At 37.7% G+C, this 14,876-nt stretch overlaps 1 protein-coding gene across 3 annotated transcripts in view; it reads left to right on the forward strand.

Annotated features, from left to right (window-relative positions):
- The window catches only part of LRIG3 (leucine rich repeats and immunoglobulin like domains 3), a 45,410-nt gene that overhangs the window by 22,632 nt on the left and 7,902 nt on the right, over positions 1-14,876 (forward strand). For 2 of the 3 annotated variants that reach the window (XM_075080941.1, XM_075080940.1), the window contains exons 5-14: positions 33-176; positions 2,402-2,545; positions 2,873-3,016; positions 3,422-3,565; positions 4,935-5,015; positions 5,683-5,754; positions 6,117-6,188; positions 8,790-8,953; positions 12,582-12,902; positions 13,969-14,250. In XM_075080941.1, the coding sequence (XP_074937042.1) occupies positions 33-176; positions 2,402-2,545; positions 2,873-3,016; positions 3,422-3,565; positions 4,935-5,015; positions 5,683-5,754; positions 6,117-6,188; positions 8,790-8,953; positions 12,582-12,902; positions 13,969-14,250 (1,568 nt within the window). The remainder of the gene's footprint in view (positions 1-32; positions 177-2,401; positions 2,546-2,872; positions 3,017-3,421; positions 3,566-4,934; positions 5,016-5,682; positions 5,755-6,116; positions 6,189-8,789; positions 8,954-12,581; positions 12,903-13,968; positions 14,251-14,876) is intronic. The other variant, XM_075080942.1, reaches the window with a different exon arrangement.

Raw genomic sequence — 14,876 nt, forward strand, 5'->3', positions numbered from 1 at the left:
TAAATTTAACCTTCTAGACATTGTTTCAACAGGTACATTAACAGTAACCGAATAACCTCCATGGAGCCTGGTACCTTTGACAATTTGTCTACCACACTTCAAGTATTGAAACTGAACAGGAACAAAATTTCAGCAATCCCTCAAAAGATGTTTAAACTCTCCCATCTGCAGCACCTGTAAGTGCAACCTACAATTGACTAATTGTTTTCAGATTTTCCAAAGCACTGGCAGTGCTTGAACTTTAGCCTTTAATTTAATCAGAGGCAGAGTGAGACAGACACAGAAAACATTACTACAACCCCTACTAACTGCAGCTTTGTACTGAAAAAAACTTGTCATATTGGTGAGATGTGAACAGTCTTTGTGTTTAAAATCGTGTTTGCCTATTAAAAGAAAAATAAGAAAAGGCTGGAGAAAGGGTAATAGCAGTTTTCCTGTAAGAAGGCACTGGAAAAATACTAAGTGAAGTAAACTTAGGTGGTTCACTACAGCAGTCTCTTACTTGTTTTGTGCTTTCACAGTGAAATGAAGGGAATTAGTTTGATTTCAGAAGGTATGACAATAAGCAATATGCTTGAGTAAATAGACTTCCATCAGCTTCACTGACACAGTGCTGTGTCTATAAATGGTTTACCTAAGAAATAATAAAGTTACGTAATGTGGAACAGGATGGGGAATTATTTATTTTCTTTTTTAACCTTAGAGTGCAGGAAGTTGACAGGAGGATGGGCTAGGACTGCACTTTGTCAAATCCTGAATAATTATTTTCCATATTAGATAGTCAAGAGTTAAAAATTATGAACTCTCTTAAGTTAACCTTGAAAGTGAAAGGTCATAAGAACAGTGAAGTGTTAGGATTCTTGACACATCTGGAAACAGTGACTGGGTCTTTTCTGTATACAAATGCAGGAAGAGTTTGACTCAGGCCTCAGTAGAAGAGTGTGAGAACAGTCCTGCAAAGCTCAGGATTTATTAACAATCTTAGCAGAATTTCTGATCTTCAGGTTCAACTGAAATTTTGGAAGTTGGTGATTTTCCCACCTAAGAAAGTTCTACTCGCTCACAATTCAATTAGTAGGCTGATCTAATTATGTTAGGCAGCTAATCTGCAATTAAGGTAAAAAATTTGTGTTACCACCTGAAAGAAGTGTTCAGAGGAGGAGTGAGAGATAACTGAAGGCTGTTCTTACTGAACGCTCTGCACCGCTTATGTGCGTTTAAACACAGGAGGACAAGTAGGGTTCTCTGTCGGGTATATGTTACCAGGTAGGGTTCATATCAGGCTACCAAGACAGAGACTCTGAAAAATAATTGTGGTGTAACTATCGAGACAGAATTATTTTGGCCTTTACTTCCCACGGGGAAGCAAGTTTTGGAAGGAGAGGATTCTTCTTGATTTGGTAGGATGAAGGTTGATAGATCGAAGATCTTCTTGAAGCGGCAGATGTTCACTCACTGTTGTATGAAGGCCTTTTCGTAGTATTGCCTAATCCTGTCTACATATACCATATCTCAGTTGCTGCTAATAAAGTTAACTGTTAATTTAGCAAATGATAGCTAGTTTAAAATTCACTGTTATTAAAACAGTTAACATTGTTCTTTAAGAGCAATGTGTGTGAGGCTAGACTTCCATTTTCACATAGCTCAGAAAGTTGGAAAGCTGCTTGGGGTTGGTGCAGGGTTTGGAGTTAAAAAGGACCAGGGCCAAGAAAGTGTTGTGGAAACTAGGAGAATAGAAATATTGAGTACTACTGTCACTGCAGCTTGACCTCCAGCTAGTTATGCCTCACGACTCCCTTCCAGGATACACATGGGTCCCCAGCTTCTGACCTACAAGGGGTGTGTGTAGTGGCAGAAGGGTGAGTGCCGAGACCACTTGAGAAAGAGGGAAGGACCTATCCATAACTAGTTGTGGAGAATGAGGGTGGAATGCATAACGAATGCTTGACTCCAGGTTAAGAAAGTGAGGGATCACCCAGGATATTTAATTTTGCCTAGTTATCACAACTAAACATTTTAATTTTTTCTTTCTGACTGATTATTGATTGCAAGTACAAGCTAACCTTAACAGTTCTACTCCTGGATAAACACCAGGAACTTGCTTTTGCTTTTGAATTTGCGAACAGGACTGACTGTGGCATTCTAGGGCTACAAGGATTCTTTAAATCTGAAAACCAAGGAACTACCAAGCACTTGTCCTCAGTATCAGAAAGGCAGAACAGTATTAGCATGGTTAAGCATACTGTATTACAGTAGAATGTTTGATTTTTATTACATCCTGTCTCTGTCTTTTTATGTGCAAAAAAAGCATTTAAATAAGGTTTGTTTCCAGAGAGGGAAGAAAGGTTGTTGGCATGCAGGTATACTTACTCTGCTGTAACTGTACATTTTATTGATGCAGGGAACTGAATCGCAACAAAATTAAAAAAATAGATGGGCTTACTTTCCAAGGACTTCCAGCTTTGAAATCATTAAAACTGCAGAGAAATGGGGTTGCTAGGCTCATGGATGGTGCCTTCTGGGGATTGACCAACATGGAAGTCTTGTAAGTATTAACTTTATGCTGATGGATTCTGCTCTAACATGTTAAGTAGAATTGTGAAAAATGCATAGATTGTTTGATAAAATTTAAAGATGTTTTGAATTAAGTTGTTCCAGTGTAGTTTGAAAAGCAGCAAGCAGTCGTTGGTGAATGTGTAGGACAGCACATTCTGAATGCGTGCATACAACTCTAAATGTAAATAGAGGCTGCAGCTATCTAGCCAGTATCATGAAGTCAGGTATGGACCTGTGGCAAAGCACACATGCCACTGAGTTTCTGAACCCTATGTCTTTCTTTTTTCTGTTTGTATGTGTTCGTATGTGTTTGTAGGCAGCTGGACCATAACAACTTAACAGAGGTAACCAAAGGCTGGCTTTATGGCTTGCTGATGCTGCAGCAGCTCCATCTCAGCCAAAATGCCATCAGCAGGATCAGTCCTGATGCCTGGGAATTTTGCCAAAAACTCAGTGAGCTGTGAGTAGCTTTTATTCTATTCCAGCTTTGAAAGCCAGGTACATGCCAAAGCATGAGCTTCTTACCACCAATCTGTGAATTTTTCATAACAAAGTTTCCAAGGTGACAACAACTTTTTTGTATGTGAGACAGTTATATTTTGTTGAAAGAAGTTGAAGCCAGCTGTGACTGGTTCATTTCACTGTGGCAGTTGTACTAAAACTGTAACACAGTTGTATTCAAATGAAAGAAATTAATTCTGCAGTAACTTACACACAAGCTGTGTGATCAAAAATGGTGTAGTAGGTTTTGTGATAGGTGTACGGAAAAAACTTCCCCTCCCCTTGAAAATTCACCTGGGTTGAACTGAGTAATAAACACTGCAGCATAAACGTTAAAATATATTTTTTTTCCTTAAAAATGCAGAGATTTGACGTTCAATCACTTAGCAAGGTTAGATGATTCAAGCTTCGTTGGTTTAAGCGTGCTGGTTGGACTGTACATTGGAAACAATAAAGTAAATTACATTGCCGATTGTGCCTTCCGGGGACTTTCCAGTCTACAGACTTTGTAAGTTGACAAACTCTTTTTTTAAAGGTCAAAAACATTAAGAAAAACCCTCAATGTTTATAGATTTGTCTTTTTCTTATGAAATATACAAGAACCTTTTGTTAACTTTTCCAGATCAGCATGTTTTTCTTACAGTAGGATTTTTTTTCAGAATAGTTGAGAGAGGGAGAACTTCCTCTTTCGTTAAGGCTGTGCGCAATGGATGGTGGTAATTACAATATGAACTTTCAGTAGCATTATTATAGGAAAGGCATGTTGCTGTACAAAAGCAGCAACCAAAGCAGCACTGCTACCCACAGCTTTAGGGATCTGGATCATAGTTGTGGCTTAACCAAATCAACATTTTCCCTCATGGCAGAAATAAGACCATAAAGCTTAAAACTCTGTATTAATACAGATGCTGATGCTTGTTGTGACTGAGCAATTGCTTTAAGCATTTGGGCATCTTTTTGAAATAGCATTTCTTAATGGAAGGGGAAGAAAAAGTAAACTAATCTAAATATATTCCGCTCCATTAAAATCTTCCAGTTGCGTACCATTGACCCATCTGTTAGCCAGATGAATGAAATGGTTGCCTGTCCCTCTAGGCTTTGAAAAGGGTGCTAAAACTTTACTTTCAGGGGTTTGCTCACATACTCGCACTTTGGGCATCTAGCAAAGATGTAATTCAGGGGGGTGTATGCTATGTTTTTTAAGTACAGAGAGATACAGATAATAAAGAGAGGAAGTCGGAGGCTTGAAAGGTATCTAGGAATTAAGTGATAGGCTTTTCCCCCTAGATTTTTTTTTTTCCTCCTCTAGCCCTACCCTATTGATTTTTTTGCTGATGCACCATTCTCTTCACAAATCTCTAATCTCTTTATGTTTCACAGATAATCAAGCCAGTGTTGTGGATGTTGTAGTATGTAAATATGATTCACTTGTATTAATAAATCTCTGTGTGGTCTCTGTGTGTTAATATTATGAACTTAGGCATGAGTATATTTTGTTTCGAAGGGGAAAACAGTTGATGCTTTCCTTTCCTATGATGCTCCTTCTCTTATGATAGTCCGGTATCTGAATACCCTTGTAGGGGAATGTGGGTTTGTTTTCTAGTGATTTTTAAAATTGTTGGGTTTGTGATCTTTTTAATTGTCAGTAGAAAAAGTAGTAACAGTCTTCAAAGTCTCTCAGTAAAAATTGAAATGAAATAGCTAATTGGGAAAAGCTTCTCTTAAACAAACCAACCAACCCCCAGACAAACAAAAAACAACCTGCCAGAAAGCTATTTTAGAAATTGTTTTAAATAATACATGCTCTTGAAGAACTATGTACCTTGTTCTTTTTAATACCTCTTGTGGTTTGATTTTTCCCCTCCCCTCTTAAACAGGGATCTGAAAAACAATGAAATATCATGGACTATTGAAGACATGAATGGTGCCTTCTCTGGCCTAGATAAACTTAGGAAGCTGTGAGTATTGCTGCAGTGTTTGTATCTCATCGTTCCTTAAGCTTATAAGGAATAAGCCTATTTCTTAGTTTAGATTCAAGGGACAAGACCAACATGTAACAATGTATATACCTGTGATGGTTTTTTTTCTCCCTTACCAATTTGTTCTCTTTAAAATGTTCCTTTCCTATAAAAGAAGTTCCAGATTTGTGAAGTCAAACTAATCTGAAATATTTTAAATATTACTTCTATTTATGGAAACATTTCTCAAAGAATAAGGGTTTCCCATAGTAGGAAGTAATAAGTGCATTATAAGACAAAGGCATAGTGACAGGGATAATCTTTGATAAAGTAATGCAGCATCCAATGGAAGTGGCTTCATTTTATTGAAACTGTCAAATGAACATCTGTGACATAAAAAGGTGCTTACGTGTACACATTTAGAATAATCCATATCACTGAACTCTACATATTAAACATCTTCTAAAATCATTCTAAAATCTAGATGTTTAGTCAAGGGAATAAATTAATATCTTTTAGAGGTGAGACATTTTGCTGCATTGGGGAAGGTTGAATGGTGAATACTAGTCACAGTTTAGAAATAAATGCCAAAACCACAATGGTTCGGTTCAAAAAATGCTTCCATTTTATTGCATCTTTTTTGCATCATGTACTTAACGTTTTTCAGGATACTTCAAGGAAACAGAATTAGATCCATTACAAAGAAAGCATTTTCTGGTTTGGATGCACTTGAACACCTGTAAGTAGTAGAAATTCACATTTCACTCAACATTAGAAAAAACGAATTTTGATAATAATTGAAATAAAAGTAGGACTAACAAGCTTTACTTGCAACTTTGAATGAAATACACTTACCCTGGTTGCTACTGTGATCTTGGGAAGGTTCTTTTATTTTGGAGTTATGCTGAATATAAGAACTAATGCGGAAAGTGTTATGTATTAAGCATGCTATAAAACTCCTTAATCCTGTCTCTTTAGTTTATGAGCTAGGGGGTCCTTCGTGTATCACTAAGGTAGCAAACTCTTCCTTGAGTCTTAAATACATTTGGTTTAATAAATAACTCTTTCCTCCTCTAACGTTATTTTTCTTTTTTTCCTTAGAGATCTAAGTAACAATGCAATTATGTCAGTTCAAGGAAATGCATTTTCACAAATGAAGAAACTCAAAGAATTGTAAGTTTCTGTCTAAAGACATCACCTCTATTAACTATATATGTCTCCATATAAATATATAAATAAAAGCCTTGTAAGGTATTGCCTGATGCAGTGATAAACTCCCACTGCAATCTCTCTGAAGTCACACGAAAAGGGTATGTCAGTGGTTTGGGTTTTTTTTTGGTGGGGTTTTTTTTTCCCATTTTTTGTGTGATGACTGTATTTAAGTGAGATAGTGTAGGATAGAGGTGTTCATTTTCAGCTACATTTGGTGTCTAGAGTCCTTATTTTAAATTGGCTGATCTCTAATAGGTATTAGATAAGGGAGACTTTGATGTAATGTGCTATAAGCTCAGCAGTGCTATCACTGAGTAAAGCTTAGTGGACCAGTGAAATGCAGTGCTGTAATTCTTTTGTAAAGACCTGGTTGTCAGTGCTTGTAATTGGGTCCTTCTGCCCTGTAGTAGCAAAGGGGCAGATCTTCAGAGAAGTCATGAAGCGGTCACTGGGAAGAATGTTTTCTTTTAGTGAGTTTTGGGGGATTTTTTTGTCCTTCTACCCTCTTTTTCTGTTGATCAATGCAGAAAAAATGCTGTAACTCTTCCTTGTGTTTTGAGCACAGCTAATTCTTCCTCTTGCATATATCTTATGTCTCCTCTATTCATATCAGCCTTCTCTAGTTAGATCTGTTGTCCTGAGCTGCTCTGTGGACAATCTGTCAACAAACTAAAGAATAACAAAAAGATGCTGCTCTCATTATGAGTAGAAACCGCCTGAAGCTTCTCTGGAGATTTTCATTTGTGTTCTTCAGACTCCTATTAAGTATCACCCTAGCAGCTGGCTCTCTACTTCATCTTACAGTATTACGCCATGTTGGGTGCCATAGAGAAAGTAATGAGGAGCCTTATGTATTTCACAGAATCATAGGACAGCCCAGGTTGGAAGGAACCTCAAAAGGTCATCTGGTCCAGCCTTTCATGGAAAAGGAAGTCTAGAAGAGATTATCTAGCACCCTGTCCAGTTGTCTTAAAAATCTCCGGTGCTGGGGTCTCTACCACATCCCTGGGGAGCTTGTTGCAGCATATTATTGTTCACACTGTAAAATATTTCTTCCTTTTATCTAGACAATATTTAGTTCATTCAAAGTTCAGTTTGATGTTACCCATATCCTGGTGTAGCTACAGCTGCTCTAGAAAGCAGCAGCCATGCTTCTACCCATAGCCAGGGGTTTTCTGGCTTTCCTCTTCCTTGGTTGTATTGCTTGGTTAGTTCGCTGAATTCACTCAGCCAACAGCAGGGCTATTGCTACATTTGGCTCAAGACAAGCAGTGGGAGCACTGTGTTGACAATTAGGGATTGATATAAATGATTTGAAGAGTGATCAAATGTGATGAAATGACAGGCTAACACTGCTCCAGAAGGTGTGAGATGCTACAAGATACCAGACTCTGAACACTTCACTGAAATAACTATTCAAGATTTGTTGGGGTTTTTTTTTCCTTACTTTTCTTGAAGCACCTGGTAGACATCCATTATATCTGAGGACGATGTAGACAGATGGTAGAAAGTACTTTCCCAGAAGTAAGATTATTTAGTATAAATTCCCATCTAGTAATTTTATTCTGAGGCCCCTAGAGAGTAAATCTGAAAATAATATGACAGATACCCTCTGCGTCAGGGTAGCAAAAAATGCTGTGGTTTCTCTGCCTCCTAAGGGTAACAAGAATGCCCCTAGAACTTCAGTGAAAGATGCTCTGTTTCATCTCAATGTGAACTGGTGAGCTGGCATCTTTAGGTTTTATCCATGCAGTGTTAGTGTGAAAAAAAGCAGAGACACGCTCTTCCTTTTCTTCAAGAACAAAAATCAAGAATTGGTATGTCTTCATTTATCTTTAAAGCTGTTTCTCTCCCTGGAGCCATAAATTATTTTTGCTTTTTCTCCAAGAACAGGTAAGATTTGAAGGGAAGAATTTTATTACTGACTGTGGGTTTTAATATATTTTTTTTTTAAAGGTGATTCTGAGTTTTCAGCCGAAACTGAGAACTCTTCCTACTTCAACTCCTGATTCTAGATGCTTCACAGAATATCCCTTTGCTTTCTTATTTTTATTCCCCTCTGTGAATGTAGCTATTCGCATAGGGTAGGTAAGCTGATAATTTCAACACTTAACTATTCTTCGTCTCCCCAATCCTCTTTTTAAAGATCTTCCCCGAGATAAATTCTGACTGAAATGGAAATAAGGGAATGAAATTGTCTCAGAATTTTTTTGATGTTAGCTTCCAGAGCGCCTCCCTTCTGGACTGTCCTATGTGCCCATTCTTTGTGTCCTACTGCTGACAGTAGTTCTGTACAAAAGACAACTCAAACATGCCTGACTGCCTGGACTCATATTCGTAGCAGAAACTGGAAGTTCAAGATAACATGTCTGCTTTGTAGAATGTAGGAATCATGACAGTGGTGTCGCCACATCTGAGCTAAATAACATTGCTGTCTTTCTCTTGTGATATATGTATTTAGCCTAAAAATTCAGTTTTGTTACTGATGTGTGCTCATATAAATCTGTATTACAAACAAAAAAGCCAAGCAAACAGGCTTTGAATGCGGTTGCTTTTTCTTAGGCACTTAAATACGTCGAGTCTCTTGTGTGACTGCCAGTTGAAATGGCTACCACAGTGGATGTCAGAGAACAACTTTCAGAGCTTTGTAAATGCCAGTTGTGCCCATCCTCAGCTGCTAAAAGGGAAAAGTATTTTTGCTGTCAGCCTGGATGGGTTTGTCTGTGGTGAGTATAGCCTCTGTTCCTCATTCCATAGAACATATTTTGCTGAATGTGTTGATTTTTGTTGTGGTTTCTCTGATATGTTTTGATTTCTCTAATAAAATGGAGAGGATTTAATATTTGTTAACATTTCCTTCTCTGGTCCCAAACTGTGATGTAGATGCTCAAAGCTTGTGGCTTTGCACAGATGGGGAGTGACGGTTTTCTGACTTTTATTTCATGTACAGCTTGTTTACTTAGTACATAACATAGCATGCAAAGGAAAGCTCAATAGTTTGTGGTGGTAAATATATATGCCTCCAGATTTAAAGGATAGATATTGTTTAGATAACTGGCATTTTTAAGTGAGATGTATTTTGGCAAACTTAAGATGCATTTTTTGGTTTTGATTATTCATAAATTATTTTCATACTTCATCAGTCTTGTAGTTATTCCAGAGCTGAGAAAATTTGAAGGTAAAATAGTCATACTGGCCTCAGCTCTGATCTTTTTTTATATGTACTTGTTGTCTACTTTAAAAACTATTTGGACGATGTAAGTTATTCCCTGTATGTAAACTGTATTTTAAAACACCCGATTACCACAGTTATGCTACTGATATTTTATATTTCAGTATTCCAGATAGTAAATACTAGTAAAATATTTTTACTTTAAGACTCGAGAATTTGAGGTGATAGCATCTGCCTTAAAACTGAAATTTCTCTATGTGTGTTTAGTGACATGCATTATCACCTGTATGTTATGTTCTCTATTTAAAGCAAAGTGAAGCTAAGCATTCAGAGTAAAGATGTGTGAGTCCTCTGATACATTAAGTGGGAGCTTTGAAAATACCAGGAAATTAAAAGATAACTGGATTTCATGTATTTTTGTTGTATATTATTTTTCTTACTAAAGAAAACTCAAACTTTATGTTCTTTGGAGGCAAAACAGTAACCATATTTGTCTTCTCAATAACTTTCATAGCAAATATGACTGCTTAGTTTTTACTGTTGCCACTCATACCCTTTTTTCGGTGGGAAAGCAGGCACAGAATATAAAATAGTGTACAAAACTGTTATTTTCTCCCTTCCTATTAGCAGTCAAATGTTTAATGTGTTAATGTTAAATAATGAGTAGGTGGTGCATAATCTAGCTACTCCTGGAAAGGAGAAGTTGACATAGTGCAGGAAATTGAAGATTACTCGATAGCTAATGGAGTATATATGAAATAGACATTCTTATTTATGACAAGCTCATTCTGGCAAGAAATTAAATTGAGGGATTTAAAATATATCTCTTATATGTCAAACCATGGTGGATCGTGATCTTCTAGCTGCTGAATGCCATTTTTAATGAATTAATTTCAAACCTTTAAGATGTATTAGCAAAAAGGGATGTACTAGAAGTTGTTACATTTCATACATAAAGTAATTGTCGTGCAGAAGTAACTAGAATCTCTTAATACAATCAATGAGTGTTTCACTGTTTATTAAATCTTTAAAGTGTGCTATCACTAGGTGTTTGGGTGTACACACTGTCCCTTGTAAGTTTATAATGGCCACTTCTGCTTATATGGAATTTTCAGGAGGAGTGTGTTAAGTCCTGTCTGAAATGAAAATAAATAATCTATTAAGTATAATTTATGAGTGTATAAATCCTCCAAATCATGCCATGTTACATTTTTGAAAACAGCTAGGAGATAGGAGGGAGTCTCCTAAATTTGTTCAAGGAAAGCACGTGTTAGGCAAGGGTTCCATATCTGTGAAACTAGAACAGAAATAATAAAATATATGTTAATTATAGAATATATTATTATTTATATAATATATAAATACATAACAATATATAAATACAACATTACTTATTTATAGATAATAAATAGAAGATCTGTGTAATTTGTGCTTCGTAAGATCATGTCTTTCAAGCTGAAACACATCATAAGAGATTTCTGTACTAAAGGTAACTGGAAGCAAAACAGAATAGATGCTTTTTTGACCTGTATTAATTAATTCAGTTTAACATAGTGATGCTGAAAGAGTACTGTGTAGGTGATGAATAGCTTGTTTTCTGTTACATAGTAGTTGAGTGGCTTCTATAAAATGAGAAATACGTTTCTTGGAGAGAGTGTGTGTGTCTGTGTGTATATATATGTGCATGTGTTTCTGTAATACATGTATTCAAATACACTCAAATTTTCCTGTTCTGACAAAACACGTTGCCAGTCTTATCCTAGAGTGTTTTTCTGTAGTATCTGCTTATTTGAGTGACCTTTTCATCCCCCCTTCCTGCCAAATATTTCAGATTTTAAAATATTTTATTATTCCATTGACAGTATAACTAAAACAGAATGAAGTATGTTCTCCTGTCCTTTCACAAGGCAAACTGAAGTATTTACAATGTTTTCCTTAGTTATCCCTGTGCAAAGTCAGTGAAAGTATCAACTCAATTTGGAAATGCTATAGTTTGTCATGGAGGACTTAAAGCCTGGATATGAAGCATGAAAACCAAATGGCCCAGGAGGTTCTTAAGGCCCATACTTACGGTCCGAGATCGGGGGATCTGTGTTGCCCTGTCGCTGGAGTGTGGTCCAGACTTGCACGTGTTCTGCGGGCAGCTCAAGTTCAGGCTGTCTGCACGTATCATTTTCTTTTGTAACATGTGGCGTGGGGGTTCTTCAAGGAAATTAAGCTTTGGCTCTGGTGTGTTGTTCCCGAACAGACGAGATGTAAGGGGGCAAAGGGGCTATAGGTAAAACCTGACTGCAGTGCAGGCAGGGCCTGCAGTAAAGAGTAGCTGAGGCCTAGTGCTTTTCCTGCAGTGCCTGTGAAGTTTGGGCTTGTGTCTTTGTCAGGAGGTAGGAGACATCTTGAAAGGTGGGAATATGCTAAAGCTTTTGCTTCTGGGAGATGAAATGTTTTGTTGCACACTCCCTTTGCACAAGCAATGTACACACAATTGACAGAATAAATAGTTCAGAGGGCAACTAATCCTGTAAACTCACAAAATAGCACTTTTAAGGTAAGTTTCCAATAGTATTAGGGACCTCCAGAAACTAGTCTCTTAAAATTCTTCTGTGCTGCCCTGCTTAAGGGATTTTCAGCACTGCTGTGTTTGTAAGATGGACCAAACAGCCACAAATCACTGAAATAGTGACTTTTGTACCTGGTTGTTTTTTGTGGGTTTGGGGAAAACCTTTGACGTTAACTTGCAGTTTCTGATGGCAGAACAACTGTGCTTTCAATAAAGAAAAACTCACAGCAGCCTGAGGTGTTGTGAATATTAAGGGTAGGCTTCATGACTGACATTCAGAATAGTTCTTACGGATGTCAGGAGGTTGTTCTCTCCCCTTTAGTGCTGCTGTTGAATAAACTGAACACACAGTCTGCTTTTAAATGTGCTTTCTCTTCAATAAGAGATGACTTGGCACAATAAACTCATAAATACGGCATCTTTAAATGACCTAAGGCTAACAAAATTTAAAATGAAAGCATTGTGTATCCATTTTATAAATACTTATCTGACTCTTCTCTCAAACCTATAAAACAGGGCTTACAAGCTCTTTCTAAAAAGGCTTCACACATACATATATATGTGTATTGTTTTCTCTTCCTCTGTGTTACTTTTCCTTTTCCTTTTTCTCCCTTCTGTGCAGATGATTTTCCTAAACCACAGATCACTGTCCAGCCAGAAACCCAGTCAGCAATCAAAGGCTCCAATTTGAGTTTTGTATGTTCGGCAGCCAGCAGCAGTGATTCCCCGATGACTTTTGCATGGAAGAAAGACAACGAATTACTGCAAGATGCTGAAATGGAGAATTATGCACACCTCCGGGCACAGGGCGGTGAAGTGATGGAGTACACTACCATCCTTCGACTGCGCAATGTTGAATTCAGCAATGAAGGGAAATACCAGTGTGTTATTTCAAATCATTTTGGTTCATCCTACTCTGTCAAAGCCAAACTTACAGTAAACAGTAAGTATGTTACTTTTTGCTTGAGGACTTAAAGCAGAATGATTTTAATCAGGATATGTAAACATAGTTTTTTCTATTGTCATCATCTGTGTCTTTTAGAAGATCCCTTAATAAGCTGAGATTATTTCTTAAAATGTATTTAGTTACAAGGTCACCATTCAGTTTTACATCTGGCTCCATTGTGCTGAACCATAGTATAGGAAAAAAATAACAGACCCAATTCATAGTAAATCTGACAACAACTATATAACAAGATTAGAAAACATTAATCTTTTCTTTACAGGAGGTAAGTTTATACTTTGTTTCAAGGTACTATGGAAAGGTCATGTAGGAGGCTGTTAGCAGAAATGAGATTTTCACAGAATCAGACTGGTAGGGGTTGGAAGGGACCTCTGGAGATCATCTCCTCCAACCCCCTGCTTGAGCAGGGACACCTGGAGCAGGGGCACAGGGACGCATCCAGGCACGGTTTGAATGTCTCCAGGGAAGGAAACCCCACAACCTCCCTGGGCAGCCTGTTCCACTGCTCTGGCAACCTCACAGGAAAGAAGTTTTTTCTCATGTTTGTCTGGAACTTCCCCTGTTCCAAGTTGTGCCCATTGCCCCTTGTCCTGTCATGGGGCCAGACTCTTTTCAGTGGTGCCCAATCTTCTTGACACCCACCCTTTAGATATTTACAAGCATTGATAAGATCCCCCCCTCAGTCTTCTCTTCTCCAGGCCCAACAAACCCAGGTGTCTCAGCCTTTCTTCATAAGGGAGATGCTCCAGTCCCCTAATCACCTTGGTATCTCTCCGCTGGACTTGCTCAAGCAGTTCCACGTCCTTCTTAAACGGGGAGGCCCAAAACCGGACACAGTACTCCAAATGTGGTCTCACTAGGGCATTTTGATCTAGATTATCTCATACTTCACAGCTCCCTCCCTTTCTGTTTGCTGGCTACTGATAAATTTAGGTTGTATGCTTCTGAAAACTTTTAGGTCCAAGAAGGGTGTTAAGAATATGCTATACAAAAAAGGAAAAGTATGTTTCATTTGTTCATTTTGGTATCACTAACTTTTCTTTAGTGCTGCCTTCATTTACAAAGATCCCGATGGACTTAACCATTCGTGCCGGGGCAATGGCACGTTTGGAATGTGCTGCAGTTGGGCATCCTGTCCCACAGATTGCTTGGCAGAAAGATGGTGGAACAGATTTTCCTGCGGCACGCAAGAGGCGCATGCATGTCATGCCTGAAGATGACGTATTCTTTATTGTTGATGTAAAGATAGAGGACACAGGCGTTTATAGCTGTACAGCTCAAAACACTGCTGGAAGCATTTCAGCTAATGCAACCTTAACAGTACTAGGTAAGACATTGGCAATCCTCAGTGGCATAATCTCCTTGAACAGAACTATTGCTGAACACTTTTAAAATTGTCAGCTGATCAAAAATAGCATTGTTATGAAAGTGCTGTATAGAAATACTCTGAAATAATTTGTATTGGCACATAGATTAGAAATATGTGCTCCACCATACCATCACTATTATGATGCAAAATAATAAAAGTTAGTTACATTTCTCAATGTGTACACAATGTCTCATATGCAGAGGGACAAAAAAGGGGGCTTTTATTTTTGTATAGAGACAGGAGAATTTGTTTAGCATTTAATTTCCTGATATTTTGTTAACCATTTAAAATCTAGTTCTCTGCAATCTTGAGCATGTATGATGTGGTCTTTTTACCTGCGAAGGTAATCAAGCGTCTACGTCTGATCAGTTGACAAGTAAACTATAGGTTCTAAGTTCAAATTCCTTGAATGTGTTTTTTTCTGAGAATGAGAGCAAGCTTCATTAGGCCTTACTGATGCACTTAATTTAGCTTTTCCTCTTGAGCTATGAAGGAAGGGGACATGCTCCCATTCTTGCAAAGGAAAGGGACATGTTCCCATTCTTGCAAGGTCATTTAGAATATAAGGCTTATGCTTTTTTTTC

The sequence above is a fragment of the Phalacrocorax aristotelis genome, chromosome 1 (genome assembly GCF_949628215.1).
Source record: "Phalacrocorax aristotelis chromosome 1, bGulAri2.1, whole genome shotgun sequence".
In the NCBI taxonomy this organism is placed as follows: Eukaryota; Metazoa; Chordata; class Aves; order Suliformes; family Phalacrocoracidae; genus Phalacrocorax; species Phalacrocorax aristotelis.